The sequence below is a fragment of the Bufo gargarizans genome, chromosome 1 (assembly GCF_014858855.1).
Source record: "Bufo gargarizans isolate SCDJY-AF-19 chromosome 1, ASM1485885v1, whole genome shotgun sequence".
NCBI classification, from domain to species: domain Eukaryota; kingdom Metazoa; phylum Chordata; class Amphibia; order Anura; family Bufonidae; genus Bufo; species Bufo gargarizans.
In genome coordinates this window covers 337,130,384-337,149,666 of record NC_058080.1, presented here as the reverse complement: position 1 = coordinate 337,149,666, position 19,283 = coordinate 337,130,384, and the positions used below count along the sequence as shown (strand labels likewise).

Genomic DNA, 19,283 nt, shown 5'->3' with positions numbered 1-19,283 from the left:
TGTTGCGCCAACCACTCTGTCCCCTCCCCTCACAGTGGTTACCGCAGAGAACGCCTGACTACTAAGAGGCAGCGTGAGTGACAGCATCCCCCTCGGCTAGAAGCTTGCCCAGACTCCCCCCCCCCCCCCCCCCCCCAAAGCTCTCCACCATGGTGGCTGATCTAGCAGCAGCTGTTTGTGACACCTTTAATCTCCAAGGGGATTCTCCTCCTTCCACTAGGAGGGAGTTTGCCCCTTTTTCCTCCCCAAAAAACGGAGGCTGCTGTCTTTCCGGTCCATGAGGAATTTTCCGCGGTCATAGCCAGGGCATGGAACCGTCCTAATCAGAAGTTTTCCGCCACAAAACGCATGGATACTCTCTATCCTTTCCCGGCGGACAGCGTGGAGAAGTGGTCTTCTCCCCCTAGGGTGGACCCCCCCCCCGGTAGCCAGGTTGGCCAAAAACACGGCCCTCCTTGTCCTGGACGGCTCCTCTGCAGGACGCTGTGGACAGGCGCCTAGATTCTCTGGCCAAATCCATCTTCTCACTGGCGGGCACGTCCCTGCGACCTGCCTTTGCCTCGGCATGGGTGGCCAGAGCTCTCTTAATGTGGCTGCAGCGCCATTGCCAGGACCTGGCAGACCAAGGTGCATCTGCAGACACACTGGATTTGATTCTCCAGATGTCTCAGGCCTCCAAATTCCTCCATGAGGCTTCCATGGACATCGGTTCCCTTTTTGCCCGCATTTCGACCCTCGGTCATTAAACGCAGGGAGGTCTGGTTGAAGGTATGGGATGCTGACGCTTCCTCCAAGCGTTCCCTTGCGTACCTCCCCTTTTGAGGGTGCCCGACTTTTTGGGGCTCAACTGGATGAGTTTATCTCTGCCGCTACTGGGGGCAAGAGCACTCGCCTTCCCCAGCCTAGGGCGAAGCGCCCCTTTCGGGTCCTTTCGCCGCTTGTCTGCGAACAAGTAGTCGCCTGCTTCCTCTGCAGGAGGGTCACAGGACTCCCGCAAGAAGCCCTCTTTTAAACCCCAGCCTACCTGGCGCCCGAGGACACAGTCAACCCGCCCTACCGCTTCCAGGACGCTTATCTGCATGTTCCGATCGCAGAATCTCACCAACGATTCCTGCGCTTCGCCATTGGGGCTCGTCACTCTATCAGTTTGTCGCCCTTCCTTTCGGGTTGGCAACCGCCCCTAGGGTCTTTACCAAGATCCTGGCACCAATCATGCCGCTTCTTCGTACCAGGGGCATTCCTTTGCTGCCCTATCTGGACGATATTTTGATAAAAGCCCCCTTGTTTCCGCAGGCCGAGGACAGCGTCCGGATCACTGTTCAGACTCTGGAACAGTTTAGCTGCATAATCAATTTCCCAAAGTCCTCTCTCCTCCCATCCCAGAAGCTCCTCTTCCTGGGAATGATTTTGGACACCTTGTCCGCCAGAGTGTTCCTGCCACCCTCCAAGTCCTCCCAGATCCAGGGGGCAGTGTCGCATCTACTGCGCTCCCAGTTCCTCTCCATACGGGAATGCATGCAGGTTCTGGGTCTTATGGTGGCCTCTTTCGAGGTCGTTCCATATGCCCAGTTTCACACTCACTTGTTACAACAGGAGATCCTTTCCCTCTGGGACAAAACCTCTCGGGGTCTAGACGATCACATCCGCTTGTCTCAGCGGGTTTGGGTAGCTCTCCGTTGGTGGCTATCCCCATTGCACCTGAGGTTGGGGAGATCCTTTCTCCTGGACGGTCGCCACCACCGATGCCAGCCTCCTGGGTTGGGGCGGCGTTCTCCAGTCGCTCACGGTTCAAGGGATTTGGTCGGCGGCTGAGTCTCGCCTTCCAATCAATATTCTGGAACTGAGGGCAATTTTCCACTCTCTCTCCCATTGGGCCCCTCTCCTTGCTGGCCTCCCGGTGAGGATTCAGTCTGACAATGCCACGGCCGTGGCCTGCTTCAACCATCAGGGCGGGACCCGCAGCTGGATGGTGATGCAGGAGGTGGCGAGGGCGGAGTCGCACGTTCCGGTGTTGTCAGCAGTTTACATTCCAGGAGTGGACAACTGGACAGCGGACTTTCTAAGCCGCAACAAGGTGGATCCAGGCGAGTGGTCTCTGCATCCAGAAGTGTTCGAAGAAATCTGCTACAGATGGGGCCGTCCGGATGTGGACTTAATGGCGTCCAGGCTCAACAACAAGCTCCCAGTGTTCCTGGCTCGCGCCCGAGATCCGAAGGCGTATGGAGTGGACACGCTGGTGTCTCTGTGGCAGGACTTCAGCCGCCTCTATGTCTTCCCTCCATTTCTTCTCCTACCAAAGGTTCTACGCAAGATCGAGGCAGAAGTGATCCCGACCGTTCTCATCGCCCCAGAGTGGCCTTGCCGCGCGTGGTTTTCGGACGCCCCATGGCCTCTTCCCGACAGACAGGACCTACTGTCTCAGGGCCCGCTCTTCCACCAGAATTTACGGTCTCTTCGTTTAACGGCATGGCTGTTGAAACCGCCATCCTGAAGAAGATGGGGTTCTCGGATTCAGTGATTAGGACCATGATCAGAGCGAAGAAGTCTTCTTCCTCCCGGATTTACTATCGTACCTGGAAGGCCTTCCTGTCCTTTTGTGAGAGTTCAGGGTTTCCTCCTCTTCGCTGTCTTTTCTTCAGTCCAGGCTTGAGAAGGGACTGTCATTTAGTTCCCTGAAAGGTAACTGGCCGTCTTTTTTTTTTTTTTTTTTTTTTTTTTGAGGTCCCTGTGAAGACCTTTCTTCAGGGGGGTGGCACATTCGGTTCCACCGTATGTTCCTCCTTGGGATCTCAATTTGGTCCTGCGCGCTGTGCAGTCGGCCCCCTTCGAGTTTTTGAGGGAGATCTCTCTGACTCACCTGGAAAGTGGTCTTCCTTGTGGCCATAACTTCCATCAGACAGGTGTTGGAGCTGGCCGCTCTTTCCTGTCAGGAGCCTTTTCTGGTTTTCCACCAGGATAAGGTTGTGCTCCGTCCGGTCCCCTCCTTTTTGCCCAAGGTGGTCTCTCCCTTCCACCTTAATGAGGATCTTGTCCTGCCTTCCTTTTGCCCTTCTCCGGCTAACCCCAAGGAACGCACTCTGCATTCCCTGGATGTCGTGCGGGCCCTGAAGGTGTATCTCGCGGCTACTGCTTCCGTCCGCCGTTCAGATTCCCTATTTGTGATTTCCGAGGGGCCTTGCAAGTGTCTGGCGGCTTCCAAGGTCACTGTGGCGCGCTGGATCCGCTCTTCTATTTCCGCGGCTTATCGCGCTCGTGGTAGAGTTCCCCCGCCTAGGATTACCGCTCACTGCACTAGGGCGGTGGGGGCTTCCTGGGCAAGACTCAATCGTGCCTCTGCGTCTCAGCTGTGTAAGGCGGCCACCTGGTCGTCCTTACATACATACCTTTTACAAAGTTTTTTATCAGTTGCATTCACAGGCTTCGGCTGATGCTGTCTTTGGCCGCAGGGTCTTGCAGGCTGTGGTTCCTGTTTGACCGTTGGACATTCCTCCTGGCGGTGCTGATATTTTTTTCCCACCCCATGGGCTGCTTTAGGACGTCCCATGGTCTGTGTCTCCCAATGGAAGAAAGTACGAGAAAAGGAGATTTTTTGTGAAACTCGCCTGTAAAATCTTTTTCTCGTCTTTTCCATTGGGGGACACAGCTCCCACCCATTCTGCAGGAGGGGTCTTCAGTTCAGTTTCTGTTTTTGGTTGGACCTTATGGCTTGGTCCGATGGTTTCCATAATTTTTTTCTTGCTCCTTCTCCTACTGCTTGTGCAACACCTGAGTTCCTCCTGGTGGAGTCGGGGGGTATAGCCCGAGGAGGAGGAGCTCTTTTGTATTTGCATAGTGTCCCTCCTACTAATACCTCTAAGCTATACCCATAGTCTGTGTCCCCCAATGCAAAAGACGAGAAAAAAATTTTACAGGTGAGTTTCACAAAAAATCTCCTTTTTGACACTTAAAGGGGTTATCCCACAAATAATGTAAAAAAAAAAAAAAAAAAAAAAAAATCAGACATCATATAGTACATGATAATCTTTCTAATAAAGCCAGCACCAGCCCTGTATCTCACATGGATCCAGATATCTCCCCATTCCTTGCTCTGCTAGATTTATATATATGGTCATAGGTGAGAAATCTGCTGCAATTTGTGCTGGTGGATTACTAGTATGGGGGGGTGGGATGGGTTGGGTTTTGATGCGTGCTTTTCCCTTTTTTTTTTTTTTTTCTCTCCCTATAGTTGACATAAGCATTTTAGCCTGGAATGTTAGGGGTCTGGGGGACAAAAGAAAGAGACAGTGTTGGTCTGTGTGCGGAGGGAGACTCCCCTGTTCAGGGATCCTCCCTGGCTCGCTTCTGTTCTGAGGCCGGGTTCCAGGATGTTTGGGGAGGTCTGGGCCAGGGGAAAAGAGCTTTCTCGTGCATTAGTAAATCAGGTAGATCCATGTCCAGAATAGACCACGCACTGATTAATAAAAAAATAATGTAAGACACGTAACACGAATGAAGTAAGAGACAAGGGCACTCTCGGATCATCTACCGGTACTCCTTGAATTCTGCCTGGCCCAGGATAAACAAATAGGGAGGTCTCCCTTTAGATTAAATCCTTATTGGCTATCAGTAATAAAGGATCATGAAATACAAAAGGAAATAAATCAATTTTGGGTAGCTAATTATGGGTCAGCCAGAGTCCAAGTGGTATGGGACACTTTCAAGGCCTATATGAGGGGTATAATGGTCAGTCATATTGCAGATCTGAGAAAGGAGTACGGGAAAAACTAGAAATATTTAAAAGAACAAGCTTCCTCAGCTACACAATCTTTTTATATAAATTGGACAGAGGAAAATAGGGAAAATATGCAGAAGTCAGCAAAAGCATACTCCGACTTCCTGTTGGATAAGGCACAACAGAGCCTATTCTTTAAAGGGCAAAAATACTTTACTGAATCAGGCCTCCCAGGGAATTTGTTATCCAGGGTGATCTCTAGCCAGGAATCCCCAAAAAATATAGATAATATACGACTGCCCCATGGGAGGGTGGTTAGGGGATACGACTCCATAGAGAGGGGCTTCCTAGATTATTTTTCAGACCTCTATAGATCCGATTGTAAGATTAAGGATGTATTGATGGATGCCTACCTTGATGGTATAGTTTTTCCCATTATAATTTTGGCGCAAAGGAAGGCACTTGAGGCCAATCTCTCTATCCAGGAGCTGGAAGGTGCAATTAAATTATGTGCGGGTAACTCCACCCCCAGCTCAGACGGACTTCCATACGAATTCTATACTAGATATAAAGAGGATGTTTTTCCTAGATTGTTGGAGGTCCTTGCTGAGTCAGTTGGGGAATGGAACCTGCCAGGTTCAATGATGGAAGTGGTAATAATACTAATTCTAAAAAAAGATAAGGACCCCACAGATATAGGATCCTATAGACCAATTTCGCTGTTGAACGCTGATGTAAAGTTCCTGGCGAGGATTTTGGCCACAAGACTTTCCGAGGTAATCTCCTCCGTTGTCCACCCGGACCAGAACTGCTTTATTCAAAATAAAGGTACACATCATAACCTTCACCGGCTTTTTGCTAACATACAGGCCCCTGGTGGGTCTGCTCGCTCCATCCTGTCATTAGATGCAGGGCCGGCCTTTGAGGTGGGCGGGCTGTGCGGCTGCACAGGGCGCCATAGCAACAGGGGCGCCGACAGCCCACAGTGTAATGGCGGCGGCTGGGCACAGGGAGATGAGCGCTTTCATTGTAGAAGCGCTCATCTCCAGTCATCTGTATCGCCGTCCTCAGGACAGCGATACAGATGCCTGCCTGTGCTGCGGTAGGGGAGGGAGAGGCGTGTCCCTTTCCCTTCCTCTGATAGACTGTAGGCGGTGGGCGATCAGAGGGCGGTGTGATGACGTCATTGCGCCGCCTGAGCCATGAAGCGTGGGACACAGGCCAGAAGAGGCCTGCATCGCATCACTGACATGGAGGTAAGTATGTGTTTTTTTTTTTGTTTTTTTTTGTACAATACTATTACTGGCAAAGGGGGGGGGCTGTTATTACTGGCACAGAGGGGCTCTTATTACTGGGGGCTGCTATTACTGGCATAGGGGGCTATTATTACTGGCACATGATTGGGGGCACTATAGGGGCATCTACTGAGGCCACAAAGAAGGGGTATTTTATATGGGCTCTCTGTACAGTACAATTTTATACTGGGACACATTGTGGGTACTATGGGGTCATCTACGGGGGGCACTAAGGGGTATTTTATACTTGCAAATTATGGGGGGCACTGAGGGCATCTACTGGAGCATTTTATACTGGTACATTATGGGGGGCACTAGGTTGAAGGAGGGTGTGGAGCACTATGGGGTCATTTACTAGGGGCCCTATATAGGGGTATTTTATACTGGCACATTATGGGGGCACTATGAGGACATTAGCTCAAATGGGGGCATTACAAGGGGGTATTTTTTGCACTGTCACATTATAAGAAGAATTATTACTACTGGGGGGGGGGGCATTATGGTGGGCTTTATTACTCCCCCATGGTATGACCCCCTAGTAGCAGCACCAGCCTCTCCCTGCTCTGCTATCCCTCTGCCCCTTCTCCAAATACTTATTATGAAATCTTTCTCATTAGGATAAAACGCCTCATCAGCTCCGCCGAGCCCCCGGCCAAAGTGTGGAAGTGGCGTCCGAGATCCCCAAGGGCCAAGCCAAGTAACTACGTTTTCATGTGAAATGTTTGTTACACTGTGCCACACAATTTATTTTATTTTATTTTGAGGGGGGGGGGGGGGGTGCCACAAGGTTAGCTCGCACAGGGCGCCTGAACACTTAAGACCAGCCCTGATTAGATGCCTCTAAGACCTTTGACAGGGTGGAGTGGCGGTTTCTGTGGAGAGTTTTGGCGAGGATGGGTTTTGGAGAAAGATTTATAAACATGATCAAGGCACTTTACAGATCCCCTACGGCCAGGCTGAGTCTCAATGGGAGCCTTACTTCAAGCATTGATCTAAATAGAGGTACCCGTCAGGGTTGCCCACTATCTCCACTCCTATTCGATATCTATATTGAGCCCCTGGCTTTGGCTGTTAGGCAGGATCGTGTGTTTAACTGCCTGAATAAACGCTTAAAAGGAACTTTATTTGGGTATTTATTAAAAATCGTGGCAATCTACCACCTGGTAAACTCGTCAGGCTAAGTCTGGAAAGATGGCTCACCCCACAATTGTATGGGTGCAGCCACTGCCTCCACACTTAAAAAACGTGTAAGTCTGGATATATCAGGATTATTTTGTCTGTATAGATCTCCTGATGAATTTCCCAGACACACTAAGAGTACTTGCTATATGTGCTGGATCTGTTTAAGATGTATCAGAAACACCAGCTAATAGACTAGTGGCAACTATAACCATATGTTGCAACAGTATATATCAAATAGCAAGTATGGATGGTAGTGATTGGGATAGATAAGTGGCGGGTGAGAGCTTTTGTTTAGGCTCTACTTACAACCCTGCTTCTCTTAATCTCTTAATATCCCATCACTATCTCAAACAAATAGAGACTGTCTCTGCCTAATCATGCGTCTGCTCAACGCGTTTCTATGTCACTGTACAACCAGTGACATGTCTTCAGGAGCAGAGTTACAATAAGCATTAGTGCAGTTCATCTAATCTCAGAACTTGCACTCACACAGAACGCTCCTGTTTGCGCGCGTGCAGCTCAAGAGACACAGCCTCCGGCACTTGTTTGCGGCCGTCGCGCGGCTGCTTGGCCGCGGATCTCATATCAAGATCGCCACTCCCACTAGGCGGAGCTATCGGCAGGCGGTTGCGTCACCAAGAAGGGAGGTGAGACGTCCTGTTGCTCCACACTGCCTAGTCTCCTATGCTAGCCGCTATCGTGGGTATACTTACATGGGCAAGAATTGCCTGCCTATATAGGGGGAGCACTGAAAATGAGTGCCGACTCCAGAGGTGACTATCGGACAATTTTATAACCAGTACAAAAAGTTATTATATACTCATATTGCCAATACCATGTATCGTCCCTTGAGACTGATGATACATAGGATGACAATATGAAAATCTGAGGATATAGGGAATACCACTTATATATATGGATTCATGATCTCCAGACCCCCATAGCTGCTAAACTGCATGCGATCACAGATGTCAGCCCATATTGCTAAGGTGGTATTTAGGGTTTTCCATATATCTCGATGTCTAGATGGTATAGTGACTGACACGTCACTGTCATGTTTTTCCCATCACGCGTTGCTGTATAAATAGGAATTTTTCGGGAGAAAATCCATCAAATGAAGCAGGTATAAGATATATAGTCATTTAGACCAAATGATTTTACTGTTCTCAGTGTGAAGATCCATTGGGCCTCTTTCTTTAGTAACAGATTGTCTATATCCCCACCTCTTGGGGATCCTCGGACGTGCTCTATGCCCTGAAACGAAACCCACTCCTGGGTGGCTTTCCGTAACATGTTGAGCAATAGGTGTATCATCCTCATTAGTGATATTAAGCAGATGTTCTCCAATAAGTCTCCTGAACTCCCTCTTGGTTTTGCCTACATATTGTTTTTGGCAAATGTATGTAGCCACATAGACCACCCCTACCGTTTTGCAATTTATGAAGGACCTGATCACAAAGTCTCATCCTGTGGTTGTGCATTTGACTATGTTGCCCTTTTTAATGGCTTTACATGCAATGCACTTGCCACATTTAAACGTGCCGGGTGGTCTATTTGGTAGCCAGGTGGATTGTATTGGGGGACTGTATAGGCTGTGCACCAGTTGGTCTCTCAGATTACTCCCTCTTCTATACGTAATCAGTGGGGATTCACTTATAAGATGTCCGACTGTCTGGTTTGAGGATACTCCAGTTCCCCCTGATGATGATCCTCACCTCTTTGTTGGCCTGGTCATAAATACCTATAATTCTTATTTTGTTGTCCATCGTTCTTTTTTTGCGGACCAGGAGGTCATCTCTATTGCTGACTGAGGCATGTTGGTATGCCTCAGCGAGACAGGGACCAGAGTATCATCTCTGGCTAAATCGTTTTTGTAAGTCAGAGGATGCTCTCTTAAAATCAACCCATTCTGAACAATTCCGTCGGGCTCTAAGGTATTGCCCCTTAGGTATTCCATATTTTAATTTAGTGGGATGTGCACTCTCCCATCTGAGTAGGGTGTTGGTAGACGTTGGCTTCCGAAACATCTTTGTAATAATTTTCCTGGATTCATCAATACTGATGGATAAATCGAGAAACGTCAGCTGAGTACCGTTGACTTCGCTCGTAAAAAATAAACCCAGATCATTTTTGTTGAGTTCCATCACAAACTCATTAAAGGCCGTGCTGGTGCCGTTCCACAGAATGAATACGTCGTCTATAAATCTTAACCATAAGATAATAGACTACGTCCACTGTTCCATAGCCTCGCTGAATACGCATTCTCTCTCCCACCAGCCCAGGTAGAGGTTGGCATAAGTCGGAGCACATGGACTTCCCATGGCCACTCCCCTGAGCTGGTGGTAGAACTTGCGATCAAACGTGAACACATTGTGGTTCAAAATGAAATCGAGCAGCACGATCACAAAACCATTGTGCTTGGCCAAGTGTGATTCAGTGAGAAAGGCTCCCACTGCCTGGCAACTCCTTTCATGGGTTATTGAGCTATAAAGAGCCTCTACATCGAGGCTTGCCAGTAGGGTGCCCGGGTCACAGTAGATGTCATTAAGGCGTCTCAGGACATCCATGGAGTCTCTGACATAGGATGGAAGGTTTAAGACAAAAGTTCTTAGCACCTCATCTACATAAAGACTGTTGTTTTGTTGTTTTTTTTCTGTCAAGCCATTAATTCCAGACACAATGGGCCTGCCCTTCAACGGGCTCAGCCCCTTGTGAATCTTTGGTAGGCTATAAAATGCTGCTGTAACAGGATATTCTGGTAACAGAAAAGCAAATTCCGTCTTGTCTATGAGGTGTTGTTGCATAGCTATATTTAGAATGCCTTTTAATAAATGCTTAAACACTTCCATCGGATTGTGCTCCAGGCGCCTATAAACAAGACTTGTCATCTAGGATCCGCATTCACATCTCCACATATTTACAATCGTCTAGAACCACCACATTGCCCCCTTTATCAGAGGGCTTAATGACTATAGTGGTGTCCTTTTTTTTGCATCTAGTGCCATCCTTTCTTCTGTGACATTGGATATATGAGGTTTATGTATGCGGAGTGATCTAAATTTTTATGTGGTCACTGTAAGGAAGGCATCCAATGGAGAGTGTTCATTGATGGGTGGGGGTCTACGTGAGGGTAGGTGAAGATTTGTAAATAGACCCTGACCAATTGCTCTCTCGCCCTCCTCTATGAGGTCAGCTAGGAGTCTCGCATCCTGCAGTTCCTCTGGGTCAATGCCTAATTTGTGGCATTGTCCTTTATCATTTGTGAGGAAGAATTTACGCCATTTTAGCTTCCTTATAAATAAGTTAAGATCTTTCACCCAGTTGAACAGGTTATAGTGGCAATCGGGGACAAAGGACAAGCCTTTACACAGAACATCCATTTCCACGTCAGATATATGGCGTTTGGAAATGTTAATAATGGGTATTCCGAGGTCGTTGGCATAGACCCTAAAAAAACGCCTCTATTTCCCCTTTCACTGCCCCTGCGGCTACGGCCACGACTCCGGTAGCCCCCTCTCTTTCTCCCTCTGTTTCCAAAGCTATTTTTAGATTGACTATCAGATTCAATGTCACAGTCTGAGGATGACTGTTCAGCTTCACTTTCACTCACAGCTTTTCTTTCTGTTTTAATGAAGTCAAATATGTTTCCTTCTTTAAAGTCCTTTTGTGTCTTTTCTTTTAGGAACCCAGTGAACCTTTCTACAGATTGTTGAAGCACTAGTTCTCTTTTTTCAAAATCTGTGACAGCAGCCAATTTCTTTGCTGACTCAATGCACTCCTGAAGCTCAGATGTATACTGTTGCAACATATGGTTATAGTTGCCACTAGTGTATTAGCTGGTGTTTCTGATACATCTTAAACAGATCCAGCACATATAGCAAGTACTCTTAGGCCTCTTTCACATGGGCGTCATATTTTTGGCCCGGATAAGAGGCGTGTGCGTTGCGGGAAAATGCGCGATTTTTCTGCGCGAGTGCAAAACGTCATGCGTTTTGCACTCGCGTGAGAAAAATCGCGCATGTTTGGTACCCAAACCTGAACTTCTTCACAGAAGTTCGGGCTTGGGATTGATGTTCTGAAGATTGTATTATTTTCCCTTATAACATGGTTATAAGGGAAAATAATAGCATTCTGAATACAGAATGCATAGTAAACTAGCGCTGGAAGGGTTAAAAAATAAATAAAAATAAATTTAACTCGCCTTAGTCCACTTGATCGCGGTCTGGCATCTCTCCTTTGTTGAATAGGACCTGTGGTGAGCATTAAATACAGGTAAAGGACCTTTGATGACATCACTCCAGTCATCACATGGTACGTCACCATGGTAAAAGATCATGTGACGTACCATGTGATGACCGGAGAGACGTCATCAAAGGTCCTGTAATTAATGCTCACTACAGGTCCTATTCAACAAAGGAGAGATGTCTGGCCGCGATCAAGTGGACTAAGGTGAGTTAAATAAATTTTTATTTTTAACCCTTCCAGCGCTAGTTTACTATGCATTCTGTATTCAGAATGCTATTATTTTCCCTTATAACCATGTTATAAGGGAAAATAATAATGATCGGGTCTCCATCCCGATCGTCTCCTAGCAACCGTGCGTGAAAATCGCACCGCATCCATACTTGCTTGCGGATGCTATGCGATTTTCACGCACCCCATTCACTTCTATGGGGACTGCGTCGCGTGAAAATCGGACAATATAGAGCATGCTGCGATTTTCACTCAACGCACAAGTGATGCGTGAAAATCTCCGCTCATGTGCACAGCCCCATGAAATGAATGGGTCAGGATTCGGTGCGGGTGCAATACTTTCAACTCGAGCATCGCACCCGCACGGAATAGTCGCCCGTGTGAAAGGGGCCTTGGTGTGTCTGGGAAATTCATCAGGAGATCTATACAGACAAAATAATCCTGATATATCCAGACTTGCACGTTTTTTAAGTGTGGAGGCAGTGGCTGCACCCATACAATTGTGGGGTGAGCCATCTTTCCAGACTTAGCCTGACGAGTTCACCAGGTGGTAGATTGCCACGATTTTTAATAAATACCCAAATAAAGTTCCTTTTAAGCGTTTATTCAGGCAGTTAAACACACAATTCACGCATATACGCAAAATTTATTTCATAGTTATATCCTGTTAGGCAGGATCCTCAAATTAAAGGTTTTGGAATACTAGGAGAGGAAGATCGTATTTCTTTATACGCGGATGACGTTCTTTTTTTTTTTTTTTGTAGATAACACAGAGATAACCAAGAATTATTCATATTGTTAAACAATTTGGAGAGGTATCAGGTTTGGATATAAACTGGTCAAAGACCAGTTTGATGCCAATAGACTTAGTGTTTCAGGAGGAATCTTGGATAACCCAGTTAGATCTTGTTGATAACTTTCAATACTTGGGTATGACGATATCGCCCAAGGTTGAAGATTTAAAACATCTCAACCTGACCCCATTGATAAAAAAAATGAGAGCAAAAATAGGGATCTGGCTGAGACTTCCCCTATCCAGAGCGGACCGGGTTTCACTTGTTAAAATGGTAATTCTACCTCAATTTCTCTATGTTCTTATCTGGATAGAGGATAAATATTTCAAATTAATGGAAAGAATAATTAATGATTTGATCTGGGGAATTAAACGAGTGAGAATCAAATTGGGACACCTTTATAAGCCTTTGGAGCATGGGGGTTTAAACCTCCCATGCTTTAAAGGCTGCTTCATTGCCGCCCAGTTATGGACGTGCAGCGAATGGCCAAATACTACTTTAAGTAGTCTAGTAAGAAGTTCTCCACATAAAATATATTTGCGCTTTTGGAATCTGGGTTGTTGACTAATAGGGATTGGGGGCATAGAGGGACCATAAAACTCCTAATGAAAATATGGGCTGCTACTAGAGGTTGGGGGTAAAAGGATCACTCACATTCACGCCTCACTCACTTACAGATATTAGATGGTATAGCACAGGATCAATTCTGGCAAAAGAATGGGATTCTTTTCCTGGCACAGGTTGTTAAAAATTGAGAAATTAAGTAGTTTGTGGAACTATCACATAGTGTAGAGAATCTGTCATGGTTCAGGTATCTTCAGCTTCGTTCGGCACTTTTTAGTTTGGAAGATAAATCACAGTTAGAAATAGATAATTCTTCCCTGTTAAATGAGTTTTGGGAAGGCACCAGTAAGAATGAAGATTTCAAATATATATAAATAATTAATTCACACTTTTTTGAGGTACTGCCCAAATATACAAAGTGTAGGGTGGGGGAGTATTTTTACTAACCCAGATGTTCTTTCATACAACTTCAACCGCTTCCTAATACAGTTCAATATTTATCATAGATTATATGTTACCCTCACTTGGCTTAATAGGTGTGGAATAAGAGATTCCTCCAACTGTCCTCGATGTGACCCTGCCGGTGCAGATTGCATACATATGATCTGGGCATGCCCAGAACTCGGGGCATATTGGAGGGGTATCAATAAGTTTCTTATTTATAAATTAAAAACATGGATTCTTCTTGAGCCACAATTGTTTTTATTGAATGATCTCTCGAGACTAACTAGTCATAAACCCCAAAAAATTCTACTAGGGAGAATACTACTATTGGCCAGGGTTCTGATTAGTCGGAGCTGGTTTGCACGGCAGGCCCCAGAAGTAAATAAATGGATAAATCTGGTAATAAGGTGAAAAATTACGAACGGATTCTTTACAAGCAAAGGGGTGGAATCGAGAAATGGGCTAAGATATGGGACAGCTGGTAATTCTGATAGGACTTTTTTTGGGGGGGGGAGGGGGCGCACGCATCATATGTTGGGGGGAGGGAGAAGAGATGGGGGGAAAGGCAAAAAAGGGTTGAAATGGTATATTAATCTCTAATTGCTTTTTGTGTACTGTTTTGTATAAGCAACAAAAAAAAAAACTAACAAAAAAGTTTATGACCTCATAAGGGGTGTTTCTGTAAACTACAGAATCAGGGCAATAAATATTGAGTTTTGTTTGGCTGTTAACTTTTGCTTTGTTAGCGGAAAAAAATGATTAAAATGGAAAATCTGCCCAAAAAGTGAAATTCTGAAATTTAATCTCAATTTTCCATTAATTCTTGTGGAACACCTAAAGGGTTAACAAAGTTTGTAAAATCAGTTTTGAATACCTTGAGGGTGTAGTTTCTAAAATGGGGTCATTTTTGGGTGGTTTCTATTATCTAAGCCTCATAAAGTGACTTCAGACCTGAGTTTTGGAAATTTTCTGAAATATTTCAAGATTTGCTTCTAAACTTATAAGCTTTTTAACGTCAGCAAAAAATAAAATGGCAGTCACAAAATGATCCAATTTGGATAAGTTAAAAGCGTTTTAAAGTTATCACTACATAAGTCACACATGTCAGATTTGCAAAAATCAGTCTAGTCCTTAAGGCGAAAAATTGCCCGGTCCTTAAGAGGTTAATGAGCTGGTGTAACGTTATACTTCTTTACTTCGTGAGATTTTCCTACCCTCGTCACTTCCAGTCGCATCGGAAATGACGTGAAGAGGTGTGCAGCGCCGTGCAGGCGCACAACCACTGGTTAGGGAAATTTCACAACAGAGTGCGCATGCATCGGGAGCCTCGCCGGTGGTTAGGGTAGGGAAACATTATGGGCCAGTGCGCAGGCGCGGTAATCGGATGTTCTCAGCTGGACACCGGCCGACACTGCGGATGCGCTGGGAGCCTCACCAGAGGTTAGGGTAGGGAAAAAGCACTGGCCCGTACTTAATTTTTCCCTAACCGCTGGTGAGGCTCCCGGCGGATGCGCAGTGTCGGCTGGTGTCCAGCTGAGAACAACCATCCAATCACCGCACCTGTGCACTGGCCCATAATGTTTCCCTAACCACCATCGAGGCTCCCGGCGCATGCGCACTCTGCTGTGACATTTCCCTAACCAGTCGTTGTGTGCCTGCGCGGCGCTGCACACTTCCTCACGTCATGTCCGGTGCGACCGGTAAATCTCACAAAGTGGGGAAGTATAATGTTACACTGGTCAAAGAAATAATAAATTTAAGTGGCACTATTCTGATACATTTTATTGAATAACTCAGTAGCTATAATACATTTTTAATTACATGCAGTTACAAAAGTATTCAGATCTAGGTTCTGGTTTGAACATTGTAGAATATTTTCTGTGGGATAGCCCCTTTAACTGTCTTCTCTGCCCGTCCCCCCCGCCATGCACCCATTCTCAGCTGAGGACTTTGCCACATGCTTTAAACTAAAGATTGACCACATCAGAGAAAGCTTCAGCCTACAGTCCCCACAGCCCCTCTACACAAATTCGGTCCTCTAAGCTAAAATCTGATTCTCTACCATTACAGAGGAAAATCTTTCCACCGTACTCTCCAGATCACATCTCGCCACCTGTGCACTTGACCCAATCCCATCCCACCTCTTCCCCAACCTCACCACAGTGTTAATTCTGCCCTAACTCATCGCTTCAACCTGTCAATAGCCACTGATGTCTTCGCCTTTGGTTTAAAATATGCTACCATTGCACCCATCCTCAAAAAGCAGTCTTCTTTTGTCTAGTTATCGCCCCATATCAGTTCTCCCATACGCCTCAAAACTGCTTGAACAACATGTGATGGCTGTAGAAAGAGTAATAGAGGCACTGCATGTCGGCAAAAAAGACCCCCTAATTCAGCCTAATTCAGCTGAATTAGAAGTCCGCTCTCTACCGAGAATAAAGGAAAATTGTTACAGCGCAAAGTGGTAAGTACCGTCCTTTTAACTCTACTTGTACATATGCTTGAACAACATGTCCACCTTGAACTGTCCTTGCGCCTCCCTTTCTGCTCCCTCTTTAACCCCGCTACAATCTGGATTTTGACCCCACCACTCGACTGAAACTGCCCTTACCAAAGTCACCAAAAACCTGTTAAACTTCCAAAGCCAAAGAACATTGCCTATCCTCCTTGACCTGTCCTCTGCCTTTAACACCATCAACCACTCCTTTCTGTTACAAATTCTCTCATCTCTTGGCACCACAGACTTGGCCCTCTACTGGATCACATCATATCCCACAGACTGAACAATTAGTGCCTGGCATTTGCACACTACTTCCTTGTCTTATCCTCTCTCTGTTGGTGTCCTCAAGGTTCTGTCCTAGGAACCCTGCTCTTCTCAATCTACACCTTTTGGACTGGGACAGGTCATGTGTCATAGTCCCATGGATTTCAGTATTGGTTTCATGCTGATGACACGCAGGTTTAACTCTCTTGTCCAGATATCACCATTGTACTATCCAGAATCACTGTATCATCCTCCATAAAACAGAATTTAAAATCTTTCCACCATCTCACTCAACCAACCGCAGAAGTATCAAATTGACACACTTTTATTTAGTGGTGGAGAATGGAAGCAAGCTGGAACAAACACATGAAGAAGCAGCTAAATGCATGTTCCTCTTGATAGATCTTTAACTGAGGGTTGCAAGGCTACAGTGCTGGTCACTGGGATACTAGCTTCACTGGTTTGTTACAATCCAACATCTTGGTTTTCCATGTAGGTTTATTCTAGGCTGTTTTAATTTTATTATTGAAACCCAAATATACACACTCAACGTTCTGTTAATTTTTCAGGAAACAGGAAGAACTTGTACAGCAGGTGAGGAAAAAGTTGGAAGAAGCTCTTATGGCTGACATGTTTGCTCACGTAGAGGAAATATCAAAGGACGGTGGTGCCCCACTTGATAAAGATCTTGATGAGGATGAAGATGATATGAGAGGTCAAGAAGCAGATGATTTAGAAGTACAAAGTGTTAAGGATTCTGTCTATTAATAATTGTGGAGATTTTTTTCCTTTAATCAACAGGCCTGAGACATTCCACCCAAATGTTTGCCACTACCTTCTTGTCATGGTTATTTTAACCATCAAAGTAAATCTGAAGTCCTTCTTTAAGCAAGGGTTATATAGTTTAAGTATAGTTGCATTTGTTGAAGTATTGCGTGGGTTGAATATTGCTTTTTTTTTTTTTTTTCCTTTGTGTGTTTCCTTGAATATACTCCCCTTATTATACACCCATTAAAAAATCCGCACTATGAGAACTTATGTTTTAAGAAATACCTGCTCTAACTAATAGTATGTCAGTTTTACAATTAAAAAAATTGTTTTAAAAACAAAGATTTGTGTCGGCCTCAGTGTCCTATCTCTCTCTATCCCCTCCTCCCAAGCTGAGCATGCATGCGTTGTGAATCGGAGAGGGGAGAAAGCTGCTAAAACACCTCTATTAGATGTAGTCTTCCCCCAGAAATCTGACGCATAATGTGTAAGAATGGTTTGAAATGTAACCCAGATTTAAACATTTACTATCTGATGCGTTAATCTACTTTTCTTATGCAGATCCCAAGTTACATCTATAAGTATTGTTGCATTTTCTATTTGTCAGTCCCTTACTGCTTTCCGTTATGATCTCTTAGAAGTCTAAAAAGATGATGAAAGAAATTTAGCACATGTACAGATGTGAATGGAGCCTTAATTTGACGCATCTTTGACTGTCCATGTGATACAAACATAACTTTATGCCAGCTATGGGCTAGCCTAGATTTTGGCTATAGTTTATACCATTTTCTGGCATAAATTATACATGATAAATGTGTCAACCCCTTCTCTGAAAATTTTTGGAATCCCTTGAAAATAAATCCCTTGTCCCCCATGCAATTAAGGCTTAACACATTTGCTTTGTCAGTTTTGATAGCAGTAGTGTTCACCTATTCTAAAACGTTCACAGACAAAGTGACATCTTTAAGGACCCAAAATATCCTGAAGCGTCTGTAATTTCTCCAAAAGATACATCAGTCTAGTAGAGCAAAGATAAATCTCAATCCCATAATCTTCCTTGTTTGTGGGTTATTGTTCCTATTCATCAATAGATACAGTAGTACACCAGGTTGCTGACTAGTATCCAGCTATTTCTTTGCCACTAACTGGTTGTTCCATGTTAGCCGTAGCCTGGGGACTTCTTTTTAGATTTTCAATGTTTTTCAATAAATAGTAATGCAAAAATGTTTAACTTTCACAGATTTTTTTTATATTTTTTTTTGCAGTAGCTATACAAGGGTTTTATGCAGCACAGCTTTTATGACAAATCATTGAACGTAGGTGCAGTAAGCTCTAATGGAGTCTTTTGTGCATATTAAACATAAGAGATATTCTCTTAATGAAACAGTGTGCATGATTTAAACATGAATATGTAGAACCATGTTAAAGGGGTCATCCAATGCATTAAAACTTTAGCCTGAAGATTAGGAGCACTTAAAAATAATAAACTAATATACTCACCCTTATAAGTCACTGGGCAGCAATCGCTTTCCTGCTAACCATGTGACTGCTACAGGCAACTTACCAATCTCTGTGTTAATCACCATTGAGACCATTGGCTGGCTTCAGTGATCACATGCTTAGATGGCATGTGATGGCTGGTTGGAAGTCAATGGGAATCACTGGACTGTCTGTAGGTTAGAGCAGTGTTTCCCAACCAGTGTGCCTCCAGCTGTTGCAAAACTACAACTCCCAGCATGCCCGCACAGCCAAAGGCTGTCCAGGTATGCTGGGAGTTGTAGTTTTGCAACAGCTGGAGGCACACTGGTTGGGAAACATGGGGTTAGAGGACCTGTCACCATACCACAAAATGGTACCACTTCAGGCATCATATTTTAAAGCAGGAGAAGCTGAACAGATTGATTTATAGTATTGTGGAAAAAATCTTTATCTCTGATTTGTCAGAACTTTTCTACCGCCCCTTGTGTACAGCTATCTCTGTACACACTGACTGCTATCAGTCTCTGATAACACTTCCCCATGTACAACTGAACTCAGAAAAAGCAGAGATTTTAATGTATTAAACACAAGTTCTACAGACTCTTTTCCCACAAAACTATATATTGACCTGCTCATCCTCTATAACTGTCGATTGCACTTTATTTGTGGTGACCATCTTTAAACAGGTGATTATATGTTGTTTGTTTTGTTTGTTTTTTAAACACTCTTAGCTTTCAGCCCAAAAATATTTATGCTCTTGGCAGCCTCTTTTCATGGCTTCATAGCTTGTGATTTGTTAGTGTAGGAGT

General features: G+C 45.0%; 1 protein-coding gene across 3 annotated transcripts in view; it reads left to right on the top strand.

Annotated features, from left to right (window-relative positions):
- LOC122946595 (methyl-CpG-binding domain protein 3-like) overlaps nt 1-17,337 on the top strand; it is a 180,653-nt gene extending 163,316 nt beyond the window's left edge. For 2 of the 3 annotated variants that reach the window (XM_044306340.1, XM_044306321.1), the window contains exon 6: nt 16,797-17,337. In XM_044306340.1, the coding sequence (XP_044162275.1) occupies nt 16,797-16,995 (199 nt within the window). In that variant the 3' untranslated portion in view covers nt 16,996-17,337. Of the gene's footprint in view, nt 1-15,744; nt 15,947-16,796 lie in introns of those variants that run through there. The other variant, XM_044306330.1, reaches the window with a different exon arrangement.
- The last annotated feature ends 1,946 nt before the right edge of the window (nt 17,338-19,283 follow it).